At 44.7% G+C, this 17993-nt stretch overlaps 2 protein-coding genes across 2 annotated transcripts in view; one reads left to right on the top strand and one right to left on the bottom strand.

The window, feature by feature from the left end:
* Positions 1–142: 142 nt before the first annotated feature.
* On the bottom strand, positions 143–1302 carry LOC132262761 (protein LST8 homolog). The gene is made up of 3 exons (XM_059762167.1): positions 1102–1302; positions 471–1033; positions 143–404 (listed from the first exon to the last, which is right to left on the bottom strand). The coding sequence occupies exons 1-3, from the start codon at positions 1216–1218 to the stop codon at positions 143–145; spliced, it is 942 nt and encodes a 313-aa protein (XP_059618150.1). The 5' UTR covers positions 1219–1302.
* A 2255-nt stretch (positions 1303–3557) lies between these two features.
* The window catches only part of LOC132263554 (dorsal-ventral patterning protein Sog), a 34647-nt gene continuing 20211 nt past the window's right edge, over positions 3558–17993 (top strand). Inside the window, exons 1-2 of the mRNA XM_059763362.1 lie at positions 3558–3709; positions 5686–6275. Coding sequence (XP_059619345.1) covers positions 6131–6275 — 145 coding nt within the window. The 5' untranslated portion in view covers positions 3558–3709; positions 5686–6130. The remainder of the gene's footprint in view (positions 3710–5685; positions 6276–17993) is intronic.

The raw sequence follows: 17993 nt of genomic DNA, 5'->3' as shown, positions 1-17993 counted from the left end.
TCGCATTTTGCAAATATTGTAATTGTATCTCACTTTTTCAGTTACTTATGGCTTAAAAGAAGATGAACATCAAGATGAGGAGTCGTACAAACAGTGTCTACTTACACATCACAAGGGGGCTGTTAAGTGCTGGGCGGGGCATTCAGGGCACCACCTCGTCGCGGAAGGCCAGCGCCGTGATGGCTCGCTGGTGTCCGATGTACTCCCGGTCGATTTCTCGCGTGCTGATGTTCCACAGCCTCGCGATTCCGTCCGACGAGGCTGTGAAGAGGTACTGCGAGTCAGCGCTGAAGGCGGCGTCCCAGATCCAGCGCTTCTTGTCAATCCGCAGCTCGCGATACTGCGAGAAGTCGCTGGTGCTCCACAATTTCGCCGTGGAGTCCGCGGATGTGGTCAGTAAGAGGCTGCAAAGCAGAGCATTCATTCGTGAGCATTTCCGGCAGTTTTTGGGCGTCAATCGCCTGACTCACCTGGAATCCGGGCTGAATTTGCACTTGAGCGCGTACTTTTTGTGTGCATCGATCTTGTGCTTTGGCTGCAGGACGCTCAGTTTGCTGCTGGAAGTGGTGTTGAGACTCCAGATGTAGCACTTGCCCTTGTTGTTCACGGCCGCCATGAGGGCGCCGTTGGGGCTGATCGCAATGGATTGAATGGAGGCGTCCACCTCCGGAATGAGCTGCTCATGGGCGTCCGACTTCACGTCCCAGAGGTAAACGCCCCCATTCTGCGCACCTATAGCCATCTCCACCTGATTCGGATGCAGACAGACGGAATTTATCGGGGACATACAGTCGAACATCCTCTTGCAGGCGGGATTGTTGGACGTCATGTCCCAGATGCGCACGTGGTGGTCCTCGCCGCCCGTGAACATCCACTTGCCGGTCTCCTCGAAGCCCACGCTGGAGATGTTCTTGGACACTCCGTCGAAGTTGACGATGGGATTGTTGGAAATCATGTCGTACAGGCGGATGTGCTGATATCCACAGGCGGCCAGCATTGTGCGTCCAGGAGTGATCTCCAAGGCATTCACTTGCTGTCGAGACAAGGACAAAAGCAGTGTTAGAAGCCCGCGGAGTGGCTTCCGGAAGGCCGGCAACTCACCGAGTCCAAGTGCTGCATTGTCCTTATGCATATTCCCGTGTGTGCTTGCCATAGTTTGATGGTGTGATCGTATCCGCCCGTCGCCAGGGTCAGGTGGTCACTCTCGCTGTCAGCCATCTTCCCTCGGAACCTGGAGAACTCTGGTAATTATCCAGCAAAAATCTTCACCAGACGCCGCAGCTGATCAGCTTTTTGAGGTTATGCGTTGACGTTTCGACCAACAGCGCGCATATGCTCGATGAGAATATCGCGCCAAAACAGTACACGCAGCAAATGCACTACACACGCTTTTCATTGTGAGAAATACTGAGAAGAGACGAAAAATGCATGCAAAAGGACCCGAAAGCGAAGGATTTGGTGTGTAAATACAATCACCGGAAAGGATACAGTCTTCACACGTAGGTAAACTTCACATTCCACACTTTTGTTCGGCGACAAAGGGCACAATCAATGAAAGAGACTCTCAATGGACGTGTGAATAAAGAAAACATCCTGCTACGTGTTGGTATAATTAAGAATTGGTGGCTAAAGTAGCTTTTTCTGTACCAAATTCCAATCTCTCACCGCCCATACACTCGAGTGAGATTCCCTGAAAATCACTTGTGCGAGTGCAATTCGAGGTATTGCCGCTGATCTCTCGCCTTCATTGGAAAAATACCTTTTATATTGCCATACGCTGAATTCTCTCACAGAGCGCCCGCAAGAGGCACAAGAAAGAGAGAGATTGAAAGTGAGAAATTGATAAACTTTTGAAGAATATCTATCCGAAATCCAGATGAAAATGTTGCCATCGCGTGAATGAAGCGCGCACACACAATGCATTGCCATACAAACGGAAACACGGTGTTGCGGAGCTCAAAGTCTCACGGCCGATGGGCCTCCGCTATAGATTGAGGAAGGTATCAAAAGACAACCACGACTACACGCATTGAGACGATAATCTCCAGAGGTATGCTGCTTGTCTGTTACTTATGGGGCCTTTTTCTCCTCTCCTGCGCCAACACTTTATGTGCCGCCGAAAACCACAAAACCCGGTGTGAACATGAATCATGGTTTGGGAGATGAGGAAAAAGGTATTAAAGAAACAAAATGCGCCGCCATGGAGATGATGAAGGCGGAGAGGAAGCTGAGAACACTCTCGTGAGCCCCCGAAGACAAGCCTCTCTTCACCAACGCGACATATCGGACACATCTCAAGATGCAGATTGCTCAGGAGAGCTTTGGCTTTTGCTAGAAGGCCTAAAAGGACAACGAAGCTTGACAGCATTAGCAGCCATAGCGAGTTATTCAACTATGCTAAAGTGTCGGCAAGTTCTTCCCAATACCGACACTTATCGATACGAAAAACGTGCAATTTGCTTTTTACTGCCACAACTTCAGGGAAAAAATAGGACTGATATGAACTTATTAGTCTTTAGAATGTCGATTTTCCCCTAAAATTGTGTTAAAATTCATTGTCGATAATTCGTTTGTCGATAACTTTAAAGCTAGTGGGATATGACGCTAGTTTTTTTTTTAGAGAAACGTTTTTAAACATTCTTTTCGGCTAAAAATAGTTTAGATTGAAAGGCAATTGTTTAATTAGTGGTTAAAAGCACAATTTTGTTCATGAAAATGGTTTATTTGCCACAAAAGAGCACAAATAGGGAAAAAAACAAATTTCCATTGGGCACCCCGAATATTGCAGATTTCCTGCAGCTGTTTTGCCAGAAGTATTAACAATGATTCCTTTCAAAACATTTTTTCACTTCTCTTTGAAAATTTAGTAATCTATTGTGAAAAAAGCTCACGAGAGAATAAAATTTTAAAAGGACAGAGAAAGAGAAGAGAAAAGATGGCGCCTCTTTTCAAAATGAGAATCTGGCAACCCGTTCGAGCTCTTTCGAAGTGAATTCCATCTGATTAGAGTGCAAATCAAGGTTCATGTCTGATAAATCCCTTAGCTTATGCGAAACTAAAGGATATTCTTCACCTCAAATTTGCGGATCTTTCCAAGCATCCTTTATACTCTCTATTTGTTGAGGAAATTCTCTTCGTGGTCTACTTTGTGAAGATGGTATAAAGAGGCGAATTTCGATTAAATTCTTGATAAAATTAGACAAATTATCAGCTTGTGGAGAGACAGAAGTCCCATCTTGCATTGCATTGCATGGCATTGCACAGTGCATTACAGCGCTCACATCGGTGACGCCTCGCTTGTGCTGATTGCGCGGCGAGGCGGCGCATTTCGCCGCGGCGAGTGGCGGCGCTGAGGGCCGGTGGAAATGGTGGAAAAGTGGCTTTTCCTCTCTGGGGCTCCTCGTCGGTCTTTGGCCATGTGTGGCGATCTGCGGATGTGCACTCGCCTGTGTTGATGCCTCTCTCGATCATGTGACGACACGCGGCTCACCAACACAGGCGCCGAGGCTGCGTCGCGCATTGAATTCGCATCGGGAGCGGAGTCGTGAGCAGTTGAACGCGATCTGTGGAGGGAAAGACACCTAACGCTCGAGCACTGCGAGGCTCTCTCAAGTTCTACTTTTTCAAAGTGGCTCTGCTGTGACCCGTGACGGAGTGCTAACGTGTGACCCGCCCTCGGCAGCACGAGTGACTACACCTTTGCCATCTCGTACGTGCACCGCCGCGACTGCGTCATGCCCATTTTCCATCTCCGCAGGCGACAAAATCGCACATAATTTGTCATCGATCTGTAAACTTTCCACGGTGCAATTTTCCACACACGCTCGAGCCGCCAAATCGGCTTCTTACTTTCGATTTTCTCCGCGGTGGGCCTTTTTTGCGCGGGCCCTCATTTTGCTCAATGATCTCAAGTGTGGCGATGCTGATCGGCGCGGAAAAAATGCTACATCTCAAGAATCAATCCGCAATTTGTTCGCGATTGAGCGCGAGTGTGTGAGAAAGATCGCGCGGCGCAGTGCTGGAAGTTCTTGTGTGGCTGGCCTGTCAATATAGATAGAAAAGCCAAGCAGCATCTATAAAACTAGTTCTCTAATTAATTAATTAATTTTTTCCACCGCTCAACATGTTGTGAAATTTTCTCGACACTCGCGCATATGACCATTATTGCTGAACTCATACTTGCACGCGCGCGCGCGAAAATTGCCACAGCGTCGCGCTATTCTTATTTGATTAAAAATCATTAAGTTATTGTAATTTATTGGTAGCTCTTTTTTAACCATAGAGTGGCACCGTTGGAGGTGGCAGCTTTTCAATTCTCTCAATGGAAGAGATACTTCTCTTGTCTCCGCCGGACCGCGAATGTGCACTCGCGACGGATTTACGAGGCTCGCGAGCTCTCAAATTTACCATTTAAAGGCTAAACTCTCTTGGTCTGCGCCTCCTCGAGACCCCTTTGCTCTATAATTAGTCTGTCGTGTTGTTCTTTCTCCTCTGTCTTCCCTTCAATTTCACGCACGTGCCGGATCCACACATCAAAATGCATCTCCTTCCTGTCTTGGGTGCACCAGAGAAACTAACAGTCCGAGGAACGCGCGCCACACTCCATTGCGAATTCTCAGGCTTTCCGTGATCGAAAAGGTCAATCGTTGTGCGATTCTGAGGCTTGAGTAGCGATAGAATTCTAGCATTCAGACCTGACAAGAATATAATCTCAGGAGGAGTTAGAGAAGTCAATGCAAAGTCTTCAAATCCGAAGCATCTTGTTGCATATTTTACTAACATTATTACTCCTTGTCTTTTGTACGATATATCCTTGAAATTTAAAGTATGAGAAATTTTTCAATCACCTTCATTAAAGCCATGCGCATTTTGCGTCCTGAGCCTTCGATTTGGCTCTTATAACTGTGTCCTAAGAGTTCTAGTCCGATTTTTGGATTATCTTTGTCACATTGGAAAGACTCCTTGAAATTCTATGTAATTTCCTTGGCATGCAAGAATCATTCACAAAGAATTGAATGAAAGTTCTCCAAAATTTGGTCAACAATTTGAATTCGTTCTACATTGAGACTTTCCTCATTCCTGCATTGGTTTCCCTGCCCGAAGACATGCTGTCCAAGAATCCATTTGTTGCCTCTGACCGCTTTTTTCCGCTTCTGCCTCGCACCACACATCACACGTAATTAATTCTCACCTCCTCCCAACTCGCCCATCTTATCAGTTTCGCTTTTTGTCCCCTTCGCGCGCCGTAAGTCTCCTCGATAAATGTAAAAGTGATTTTTTTATCAGGCCAGCGCTCGATCCCGAAAAAATTGAAACTTAACTTACCTGCAGCCGCGATGGTGGGGCAGAAATTAATAAGGCACAGCACGATTCCATTAATTGCAAGCCCGTTCATTCACAAGGCATATTCACTGTCTTTTTTTTGCTGACGCGCTTTTTCTGCTCACTTTACGCTCTGTGTGTTTGCCTCTATGATGGTTTCTGTGAATGGAGAGGCGGCAGAACCGTGCCAAATGGGCATAATTTCATGTGATTCAAGCCGGAGGAGATGGAAAATGACGCGGGAAGGCGCGACCCTGTGGCGTGCATTCAGGGAAAGTCCCCCGGATTTCTCTGAGTGTGTGCAAATGTTGGATTTGAGCAGTTTTAAATTGATTTGTACTTTTTCTCTCTCTTCCTCCCTAGAGCGACGATCATTGCCAGTTCGGGCAGTTGAAAAAATAACACACACACACTGATAGAGAATTTCATCTTTAATTAATTTAAATTAATAGACATTCGATCAAGTGACTCCATACTTTTCAAATACGTGCGCGAGTGCTTGTGGATTTTTCCGCGGACGTCTTCATATGGAGTTTTCTCCCGCCGTGGAGAGTCTCAATCGACGGGAAACTTGTTCAATATGTCACATTATCAAGAGCGATTAAAAATACTCAATGATCCTCATATAAAGTTGTACAAACAATTGAAGGTAGAGGCGATAGTGGAGAGAATTTAGCGCGTCTGTGTGACACTGAGAGAAAAAAAACAAACTGTTGATACCCCCTCGAGAGGCGAGAGTGATCGAGTGCTTTAAAAGACTGCCTTTAAGAGGAATCAAAGGACTCAGAGACTGTCCAATATCATTACAATGGCGAACTCACTGAAAACTTTGTGGTTTTTCATCTTCTGTGCCATAACTTCAATCCAGTGGCGGGAAACTCCGCACGCCGCCGAAGCCCGACGAGCTCATTTAATCGAGGATGACGGCCCACGAAGGACTCATCGTCCAGCCGGTGAGTTTCTATGCTAGACTTAAGGTAGATTAAGAAAGTGGCTGTAGATTTAATCCAAATCATCCCCTCTTCACCCAGTGAACCAACAATCGAGTGCATCGTCAAGGTTCTGAATTCTGTTTGCTCCACTTTTTCCCGATGAGGCTTCACATAATTGTCTTACAATGCCTCCGACACTCCTCCCTGACCCAGGCGGTAGCGCACCGTCTCAGAATTGAGGCATGTTTTTATTTTATTGCCATAAAACGGAGACTCGGCATGAGAATTAATTGATAAAGCTGGGCTGAAACATGAACACAAGCTACTCTTTTTCATCACCGCACATTTTCCACGCTGCGGCGTGAATTTTCTCTGGCTTTTCCCTCGCGATGTCGAGACGAGGAAAGAGAGTAAAAGCGCGCCCATCTCCAGAATTTGGTACAAAAGTTCAATGGCCAGATGAGAGGACGCGTTGTTGGGTGTGTTTGCCAGTGTGTGTGTGTGTGTGTGGCTCAATTAAAGCCCCCCCGAAAATCCGCGCTCGCGCCAAAAACGCAACCATGGGCAAATAAATGGGCTGTGGGAGTCGCGAGCGCGCCAGAGAGAAAGGAAGAAATATGGGTGAAGAAGTCTTCTGAGGTCAGTTTCTCTGGATGAGGCGCTGGCAGAAAAAACTGGCCACAACTTTCTCACGAGAAGCCCATTCGATTGCGAAATGATATTGATTGATCCTTTGCATGACTGAGCGTAAAAGATCTCAAGCGTCCTGAGATAAACACTGTGGGCATAAACACGCCGATCAAAACATCAATCTTCGAGGTTCTGGGAAAGATCTTTCAGCGCAAAAATATCATATCGCAGACGCTGGCGCTCTTTCAGTGGCATTTTCTCGCTGTGGGGTGAAATAAAAAATATTAATAAAAATTATGGCTACTCGTGGCGAAGGAGAAGAGAAAAAAGATAATAAATTTTCGTCACACGAAATGTTGATGCGTAACTCCTTTGACGAAACAAGGTGAATGTTCAAATAATATGGCAATTAGAGTCGTGATAAGAGAGGTTTCTCGGATTCTATGTCAATAGTTTCGTCCAAGTGTTTTTCTCTTTAGTTTTATTGTGAGGAATTAGACGGAAAGCCCAGGATTTTCCTTATTTCATTTTCTCTCAGTGCGCTGCAAGGTATTGGCATTCACTTCATATGATGTACACTGGCAATCAAGCAATGAAATCCGAACAAAAGAGAGAGATAATATAGTCAGAAATAGTGTACAGCTCACTGGAAGTATTATAGGAAGTGGAAGTGTTCAAAAACTTACAACATTCATTTACCGATTCTTTGAATTTTTTTTAACTCTTACATAGAAACAATCATAAAAATCCTTTTCTAGGTTATGTAGCAAATCAAAGACATATACAGTTAGTATAATTCGCATCCTAGTACTTCAATTCTTATGCTAAAATCCGAGAAATCGCCAGTTATTGGCACAATGAGGCATTTACATGCAATAAACATTGCTAATCTGTGCCTTTGATACTAAAAAAAACCTTGCAAATTTCGTTGATAGCAAACATAACCTCAAAAATATTGACTTGGACTTGGAAAATATTGATTTTGAACACTTTTTGGACAATTTTGACTCTAAATCATCAATTTTGAATTCATTGGCAAGTCAAACAAGTTATTTTGTGATCTAGAAAACTTTGAAACGGAATCTTTAGCGATTTTTTAGGTTGTGGTCGAAAAAGACACCCAAAAAAACTGTTTTCAGTGGATTCTTACAGAAACATGGGTTGGGAACTTAAAAGATTTAACTGAAACGTTCAAGTAAAACAGATTTAAGGCATACTATATTCCCCTTGATGCGAAGATCGATCTTTGAACTTAGCGTAGAACTCATCGATCCGTGACTTATTTTCTAACGCTTTCTGGCGTGAGAACTTCAGCAGTGACCCATCGGATTGGCCTGTGAATTGGTGTGTAAACTCCATGTGAAAAAGCTGAGCTAGGCGTGAAATTGCTCACTGTCAATCACAGCCATTTCACACGGGCAAATGTGTTAAACTGCATGTGATGAAAAATTTTCGCATCAATCGGTGCTCATTGAAATGGGCGCGGAGGCCCACGGACCACATTCACACTATTCTCACGTAAACATCTTAAAATAATATTTGTCTGATAAATAAACTGTTTCAAATCAGCCCAGCACAGTTTATTTTCATCTTTTATTATATGAACTGAACACTGCTGAGTGATAAATGATAAACACCCTGTTTAATGGTTGTATTTGTTAATCATTCTCCATATGCAACTCTATTTTGACGTTTTTATATACACTTCTTCACGGTGTGCGCCATGCGAAGGTGGCTGTTGACAACTTTCCCGCCGCGCTGAGTGTCTCTCCCTTGGGCCGCCAGTGTATTTGCCTGATCTCATTCCATTTGAAAGGTGTTACTGAATGAAATCCCATAAAAAGGCGCCAATTCTTATCAGCCCAAGTCGCTCTTATCATCCTCAATTATTATTATTATTCACTTTGGCCACATTAGCATTGCGCTTTCCTGCCAACATTCCTCAAAATCCTCCTCCTTCACCCAGTGCTTCTTCACCAGACGCTTCCCTTCCTCTCGCAGTCGACGCGGTCGTTCTGCCTTGTGTAGTTTTGCATATATTTTTAGCTGTGTGTCTTTTCAATTAGAGACACTGCGCGTTATATAATTTCCCGCTCTCGTTTCCCATGCTTCTTGAGTATGACGCCGACGAGAATCGGCGATATAAATCTCATATTGGGAAAGGTGTTGATTTTCCCAGGAATCCACTTTCCGCATCGTGAAAGTCAACACGCCGGATGAGGTGTACAATTGCCTCAAGGACTGCCAGCGGTCTCTCCCAAGCCGGCCCTTCTCGCAACATCCCTTCGAATTCCCCCTGAAACTGTTCACAATTGAGGCTGCACTGCGTTCTCACCTTTCGCCCTCGCCGCGCACATGTGTTAGCGTCACGATGAGCGCTTCTCCTCCAATGGCATCGCATGGCAGAGGAGATGAAATGGTCAAAGAAATGCCATTCATCATCGCCAGAAACTAAAATAAACACTGACCGAGGAATGTCTGGCCACGACCCTTCAGAGGTGGCGTTTGCGGAACACCTTTCGGGAAAGTCCGAGCATTGATCCCTTCGTCAACATCTGGAGTGCACGCGTTGTCAGCATTTTTGTCACCGAGATAGCGATTTCGCCAAGAGATAAATGAACAACAACAACACATTTACATTCTTATCTTATTTTCACGAGAAATTACTTGATTTCTGGTCAAAGGAGAGAGCGAGAGAGAGCGAATGGACTTGGGTGGAGGCTTCTTTTAAACGTGAGACGTGATTGACATTCGAATAAAATAGTGAAATTTCTCGGAAGACAGATAGAATTACAGTATCCACCCAAAAATACAGTGCTGCAGGCGAAATTTGTGGACATACGTATTGGAAATGGAGAAAAAACGGAAATTGCGACGGGAATGTGATAAAGTTGTTAAACAACATCGAGTGTTATCGATTTGGAAAATACAAAGAACAGTCTTGATTTCTGAGAAAATTCTTTTAAAGATTCTAATCAGAATTTGGGCCCAATAAACGATGTCTAAACAAACATCGTAAAGGGGTTTAGAAGAAAATCAATAACGTCACGATTAAGTATCTTAGTTGTGATTTAAAAGAGCGCTCATTCTTGCATTTGGGTGGGTTAGAATCACTCTTAGATAAATTATTCTGCGATGAAATGGCAATTTTATTCAAGAAGGGTAGAAAAAATGCACGATCGTCCCACTGGCGAGATAAGAATTTCGTGATCTCATGTTTCTGTCATGGAATGGTTAAGAAATTAGTCATTTTTCCCTTATCTTCCGCAAAAAGATTCCGATTAAGGGCTGATCCTGCTCTCAGGAGGTTTAACACAGACTTTTTTTTTCTGTGTCAAATGCTAAGTGGTTTGTAGTATTTCTTCTTTTCTTAGACACGCAGTATTGCCTCTCCTCGTGAGCCCCGCGCATAGATTTGTTTATGCCGAATGGCGTCACTGGGATGGAGTCGTCGAGCGTGAAAAATGGGGCCACAGTGGCACTTAAGACGTCTTTTTGGAACATATCAAATTCTCTTGTTGTAAGCGGATTTTGCATGTACAAATTGACTTTACTCATAATTACGCGATGGAAAAAAGCCACCATATAGTTTAAGAGTCCGCCACATGCAAAAGCTGTTTTGGCAGGCAAAAAAGCAACGATTTCCTAAATCCATTTATGAATGATCGGCTTTTTTATCTCGCGCTGTCTCACTCCTATTCACTGATGGTGTGCCGTCGATAGAAGGCTTTTTTTGTGTGCGGGGCCTCTGATTTCATCAGTGAATTGAATAAGCAAATGATCAGGGGAGCTCAAGAGGAGCATCGCGACCTTATGTAAGCGTGCGTCTCACGCGGACAAAAGTGTTCAGATGATACAAATCAGTTGACAGACACCCTGATAATTGTGTAAACACGAAAATGACCTTCAGCTGTTGAAATCTTTGATCTTATCACTTGTGGCGAATTTGACTTGTTGACGAAATTTTCATTTTATGCCCGGGAAATAATTAAGACCACCACGTGGACAGCGACTAATTTGATTAGATGTGACGGCTAGATTTTTTTCAGTGACATTTTTTCGAAAATTTTGACAGCATCTTCAGCCTGCCTGACAGTTGTTTTCAATGTCAGATTCAAATCTAATACAGCCAAGTCAACTGTAACCGAGCGTCTCGCGCAGTTCTTCTCTTCCCGAATACTTAATTAATTCGCATAAAGCTATATATTGAGAACAATTGGTGAACTCACGGATTTTTTTCGGTTTGCATCTTAATGAGCTTATTAAGCTGAGAGGTGTTTTATAAATAATTCCTGCGGAGATATTATAGACGAGTGAGAGAATCTTCCATGGATTTTACAGTCGCGCAGAGTCGAATTTTTCGCGATCTTATCACCAGCGCATAAATTTCCATAGGCAAAAACTCAATGGGGCCTGGGAGGGTGTCTTCATTCAGACACCATTAGCTGCAGGCCGGTGTTAGATTACATGTCATATGGCGGTGTGGATTTACGTAGGAAATGTAAATTTCGTCGTCTCAGCCTTGATTAGTGAGGAAAAAAAAGCGCTTCATGGTGATTACGGTCGCGCTGGGCGCCACGTAAACCACCCACAGATCCGTCAATGGGCCTCTGCGAGTCGCGCGGTCCTCCACCTCCGGTGCAGCAGCCAACACAATGCCCCATCCCAGGCAATTTGACCTACGCCAGAGGGTACCAATGGAGCGTGTAGAATTAATTCAATACTATATTGTTTATGGGATTGCTCCATTGAGTCTCGTCTCAGTCATTGTCTGTCGCCTCCCTTCCCTCGCTTCTTCCATGGCGAATAACCCATCAATTAATAATCGCGCCAAATTTATATTTTGCCATTGCAACCTTGGCTGTGCTCTTTTTATACCCCCGCACTTTGCCTTTCATTCTCACTGCCTAGAGATTTCCGCTTCTCAATTGTATCTCATTGCTCGCGATTATTAATTGCAATAACCTATCCACATTGGCTGTGGCGATGAAAGGCGATGTTGTGGGCCAATAAAAGAAATTGCAGCACCCAATTAATGGACGCGGAATTCTCATGTTGTGTGAGGCATTATAAATTTTAATTAAAGGCGCACCACTGAACAACTGTTTGGACTAAATCAAAATAGCAAATTGACGAAAAGACGAATTGACTCATGCGCTCAATATGCGACTATGCAGCTGAGGAAAAAGTGGCTAAAATTACCCTCGCAACTATTATTAGAATTACTTCTCCTTTGAGGCAATCTCCATTTTGATGGGGAAATGCCTTTTGACGGCTGATCTCCAGACGTGTGAAATTGCAAGGCGACCGTAAGGAAATGCGATGTCTAGAAATCATTTCTGGGGGATTTGTGAGACGCTCTTCTCGTTTGGCAAAAGTCGAACCAATGCTCGTGTCCCAATCTTGATAAATCTGGCCCCAGGTTTTCGGTTTTGTTCCCACCCAAAAAGCCGCCGCTTCTCTCGCGCGTCTTACAATGTTGTCCGGTTGCGCAGTTGCGCGCGAGGAGAAGAAAAGAAAGCGCGCCGCCCGATTGCACAGATTTTCCTGCCACACTCAATTATATGGGGATCAGTGTGGTGATTTAAAATTTTGCATATGAGTGCTAAAATGACGAAAATAAGCAAAACTGGGTCCCGTCTGAGGCGGGCGCCAAGAAAATTGACCTTTTTTGCTGCCGCTGCAGTGTCTCTCTTTCACCTCTTGTTATGGTCATCAACTTGCAAATATGGTGACAATTTCTCACACGATCGCTCGCCATAATGGTACAAATTAAAGTGGAGGAGCCGCTCTGAGATAGCCCAGCGCGATTTTTGCACCAAGACAGCGCTCGTGAGTCTTTTTTTTTCCACCTCAGCATCATGCACGCTGCGCCTCTCGTTCACCTCTTCTTTCAGCCGCGCGCCTCCGTGGTCCGGCGACTTCTTTAAAATCTTATTCATTGGCCGAGGCGTCCAATATGTATCTATAGTGGAGATCTGCGTGTTCATTGACTGGCGCCAAACGCTAATAAGTGTTCGACCATTAACTATCAAAACGTGACGGCGAAATGTGTTTAAAGAATTATTTAATATTTATTGAAATGTCCACTCTAATCGGGCGCCGTGAGGGGGCTGACTCACAAATTAAAAATCAATATGATTGCAATAAATTGATTAATGTGACAAAAATTGATTAAGGCTGAGTCTCTGCGTGGTGTTGACTTCTCATTGGGGATTAATTGGAGTCAACTGGCACCAAAATCACTTGGCGGGACATTTGGCGTCGAGGCTTTCGCCGTGTCGAAGGTCATTTCATTTATTTTATCATAAATTCGTTAAGGAAATTGCCTTCAATCTTCACCACAGTCACTTTTATAGGCCTCGCACAGTTCAAATTCCTAATGTGAAATACCGGAAAAAGCTCGCACTGAGGATTGTGTCGCTCCTTGTGGGAACAGATTTGAGATGAGAACCCATTAAAACCTCAGGATATTGATGATCTTTTTGCTTAGTCAACATAGGATGGCCAACAATCTGTCTGTCCTACTGCAGAGGCAACTGCGAAGCATTGTCTCTGTTTCCATAATAATCGACGACGTCTCTAGGCTTTCTACTGAGGCCATTTTCATGCCTTTGCCATGCGTTCCGCCAGCGAATTCTCGCGTCGCGGGCACTTTTAGCTGCGACTTAATTACAAAATCAGTTGGAAATGAGCTAAAGTTAGCCATTGAGGATCCTTTTCTGTGCGCCAATGCCGCCGCCGGAATGCACGAGCGTCTGCCACCCACGGCCTACATCTGAGTCTTCCGGCGCTCCTTGTGCGCCATCCGCATCATTTTCGCCCATACATGGGGCCAGCGAGAAAAGTGGCATGTCTGCGCGAAAAAGAGCCCAGCCGCCTCAAGGAGGAGTGCAAACCTTTAACCCACACACGCACCATCGTCCAAGGGGATTCTCTTTAATTGGCAAATGCCCACAATTTTCATCAATTGCGCCCCTCACTCCGCCTCATTATTATGGATTTTTCTGTGCTGCACATTTAGTGGCGAGAGAGAGAGGCAGTGGGAATTCTCCGGCTGAATCTCAATGCTCTGTGTGGTGGCAAAAGTATTTGCCGTGGATAAGACGTACTTGGGACTTGTTTTTATTGAAAATCGTTGTCAAAGTTGAAGTTGAAGTTTCCTTTTCTGCCCATCGCGCTCGCGATGAGATTTTGCTCTGTATGGGCTCAAAAGGAATTCCACCATGGCCTATCGCAGCCACTTATGGGGCCCCTCTGGCCACTGGCAGAGAGTGAAATACACCAGCCTCAGACAATGGCTAGACAGTTAAAATATTTTCTCAGCGCCTTGGCAAAAATTGTGCATCCAATAATCGGGAGACATCATTTTTGCCACAATTTATTTTAATTGCATTCATAGCCGAGGCCTAGGGGTGAGCAAGTGACTGATTTATGGACAGTTCGGAAGGACACTGTGCGACTTTTTTCCTCCAAGTATTTTCCCAAGGCGCAGATAATATGATCGGAAGTGGTGTACAGCTTTGCGGAAATGAAATATTTTGAATATTTCCACTGCTAAAGGTTCTGTTGCAACAAATTAAGGCATTTTTAAATTATTTTGCTTAAAAAATCAATTTTTATTGGTTTTCTAGGTTATGTGGTTGGTTTAAAATTAGAAATGAGTGTAAAAAGCGATGGGAAATGCCTTTTTGAGCCGTTCAGAAGTGTGTGAAGTGTTGAAGATTCAGCATAGAGGCTGCGGAAGTGTTAGGAGGTGGTGTACATATTTGAGGCATATTGTCTCCCCCTTGTGTTTGCCCTCAGTCCCTATCGCATTGCGCTCCAAGAGAGCCGAGCATCTTCTTCTGCAACTTGTCCACCCCTCGGCTGCTGGCTGTGTGAGAAAATTCGCGACGCAACTCGCCTCTATCGCCACCCAATAGAGATCAATCCGATGATCTCACATGATCTCAGCAGATGCCTCATGACATCATGCTCGGGCGGGAGGAATATGTCAGCAGAAGGAGGCGCAGCAACCGAAGACGAGCTGGCGGTGTGAAGTGTCTCTGGCTGGGGAGGATGGAATTTGAGCGAGTGGCGAGGAAGGGAATTTATTGAAATGATGTCGCGAGTGAAGAAGGAAATTCCCATGAAAAATGATCGGAAGAAAAACGGTATGAGTCTCAAGTTCACATTATTCATCTATTTAATTCCCTTATTCTCGCATACGAACACTTGCGCGCGACGCCTTTTGCACCCATCCAGAGCTGAGCATGATCTTGTGTGTCTAGGCATTAATAAATGGATTGCCTGGTCATACATTATATGGATTGGTCTTAATACTGCATACGGCCAATGTGTAATCATTTGAGAATTGTGCGATGTGCGATCGCGAAACTCCATCATCTCTCGCATGCGCTTTTTACCAAGACACTCTACTGGGCAAAGAGACACACAAGAGGCGAATATATTGCAATATTATTCTGCATTTGGAGTCAATGCACTCGTTATACATATAAGCAAGTGTGGTGCAAAAAGTTATGGCTCTCTAGAGAGGCCTCGCATCTCTCTCACACTCGCGCGCGCGCGTTATTCTTGGTGGCGTCTCGTAAAAGAAAATGATCGAAACTCTGGGTGCGAATAGGCAAATGCATGCTCACTAAAATAAGCCACTCTATACAGTGAATGGGAGGAGGTGTGAACTTCCCAACCTCCGCCGCGCTGCCCGCGCCGCACAATCGCAATTGAGCAGTCAAAGTCACATATTGATGAAATTATGATAATTGGCCTGACGATGGAGCACATCCTCTGGCACTCAAGTAACTGATATCCCGCAACTGAATCTCCAATCGCCCATTCAATGTTGCTGATTTGTTGCTGATGTTGTGGCTCAACACGAGCCGCAGCGCAGCGCGATGCGTCTATTTGAGAATCGGTCATAAAGATCACTCGATCGCGCAACATCCGCATCTGGAGCCTCTCTTATCAGCCACAATTTTTGATCTGATATCAAGCATGTGACATCAACTTGAGCAGCGCGAGAGCCGTTGCTCGTGCGACTAACGGCGAAGCTACCATACTTAGATCAGCAAGTTCATTCGGATCCTAATTGATCTCTGATTCCTGATGCTCTAAGAATTTTAGTGCCGTTTCACTGAATCCGGTCAAATGTTGGTGTCTTGAAGCGACTTTCTGCGATGGAGTGTAGCAATTTGCACAGGGATAATTTGGTTAGATTGCAAGTATCCTAACAGTTTTCTCATGAGTCAAATGCACTCCATTCGATCATCTCTTGGCCGATGTCGCTAATTCAGCTGGCTCGATAGGTTCCAACCATTTCGTGTCTCTTCCATCAATCCCATATCGTGCAGCCTGAATGCGTTCCATATCACTTTCGGTTCAACTTGTCTGAGCATTCATTAGCTTAAGCACTTGATAGAGATATTGAAACTGGCTGACACTTGGCTGAATCATACGTGTCTGTCGTATCAGTAAATTATTGCCAAGAATGCTCCTTGGGATCGCCTTCAGAGGCACGACCTGAGCTCGCTCTAGCACTTGGTAAACAACAGATTGAATGAAAAATAGGCGTCCAGAAGCCTTCTGCGTGCGCGGCGATACAAGAAATTCAAATTTCAACGGTGTGTGAGATGGAGAACTTGAATTAAATTATGAATATAAATAGTTTAAGTAGCTGAGCCGCACCTTCGCATCAAATGATGACATTCAGGTTTCTCTAAGGTGGTTGCTGATCGCATTGAGAAGTGGGTAAGACGATTTTGTCACATGTGCATTTTTCGATATCGCGCGATGTCCACCAGATCGAGAGACGGATGAAGATCATCGGGTATTTTTCCATCTTCCACGCGAATGCTGGAGAAGAAGGTGCGGAAAGCCTTGCGACATATTTAACTGCGCTTAAGCCCTCAACAAACACGCCAGTCTATCGATCTTGTGCGCAGTGCGATATGGTGATTGGGCATTAATCTCGAAGAAATATAGCGATAAAGCGCGTCTCCTCTTGAGCAATATTCTCCATAAGATGTCGAAGAGTTCTACCTTACCCATTCTCTCAACGTCCCGCGCATAAATATGACACTATAGCCACGCTTTTTTGTGTGCTCCACGCCAAACACTCATAATTGACGATGTGGCAAAATATTAAATTTAGAGATCAACTATGTGGAGATGCGACAAGGAAAAAATTACATAAATACTGGCTTTATTTATAGCATAAGGAGGCAGCGGGAAAAAAAACTGCCACTACACAGGCCTGAGGATCGCAGCCATGTGGATGATCTCATGCTATTGACTCGATCGCCAGATCACGATGGGAAGGAAATCGCCGCGATAGTGCGAAATATAGATAGGACTTTAATCGCACACGGGGTCAATGGAACTTTGCTTTGATGAGGATCACTTTCATGCTGATTCGCCGAATTGACTTGAGGCGTTTCGCGCAAAGAAGCGCTGGCCAGAGTGATAGTTTGACTGGGAAAATGAAATTGATAGTGACACCGTGGGATTAAAGATGTCATTGGGGAGGATTTTGCCTATTTATTCTTGCGCCGCTGAGAGGAGAGATAAAGAGAGGGAAAATCCGCCTCTACGTGTCAGAGTCAATTTAATTTGAATCCTTAGATATTGCAATAAAATATTATGCGCGCCACTCCGACGGAAGCACTGTGATCTCTAGCTTGGAAGTCTATGGTAAATGTTGCGCGAGATTAAAAAGTGTCCGATTGAGAATTTGGCGGCTGATGTGTCGAGAAAGGCGGCGAGGAAGCAACGCCACATGAGATGCGCGAAATGCTCTGAAGACGCGCGGTGCGAGACTCTATTTATTATTAAAAGACTTGGCAGCCATTCATTCTCGTATCTCATGCTATTTTTAAGTTGAATGAATGTACACTTCAAGTTTTAAAATATGAATAAAAGTGTCTTAATATTGAGATTACATTTATCGTGAGCATTTTCGCACTGAGCGCGAGGATTTTTGTCTCGCATTCGCCGCTTCGGGGATTTAGTCATCGTCGTCTCTTACCCTACTTTTCGCGGGCTCTCCCAGACTCACGCCTTCTCGTCGCGCGTCTCTCCGCTAAGAAACTTTCCCTCTTTCGCGAACGC

This window comes from Phlebotomus argentipes, unplaced genomic scaffold (assembly GCF_947086385.1).
Source record: "Phlebotomus argentipes unplaced genomic scaffold, Phlebotomus argentipes genome assembly contig_15, whole genome shotgun sequence".
NCBI classification, from domain to species: Eukaryota; Metazoa; Arthropoda; class Insecta; order Diptera; family Psychodidae; genus Phlebotomus; species Phlebotomus argentipes.
Note: the sequence above shows the minus strand (reverse complement) of the source record. Positions and strands in the feature narration are given on the sequence as shown.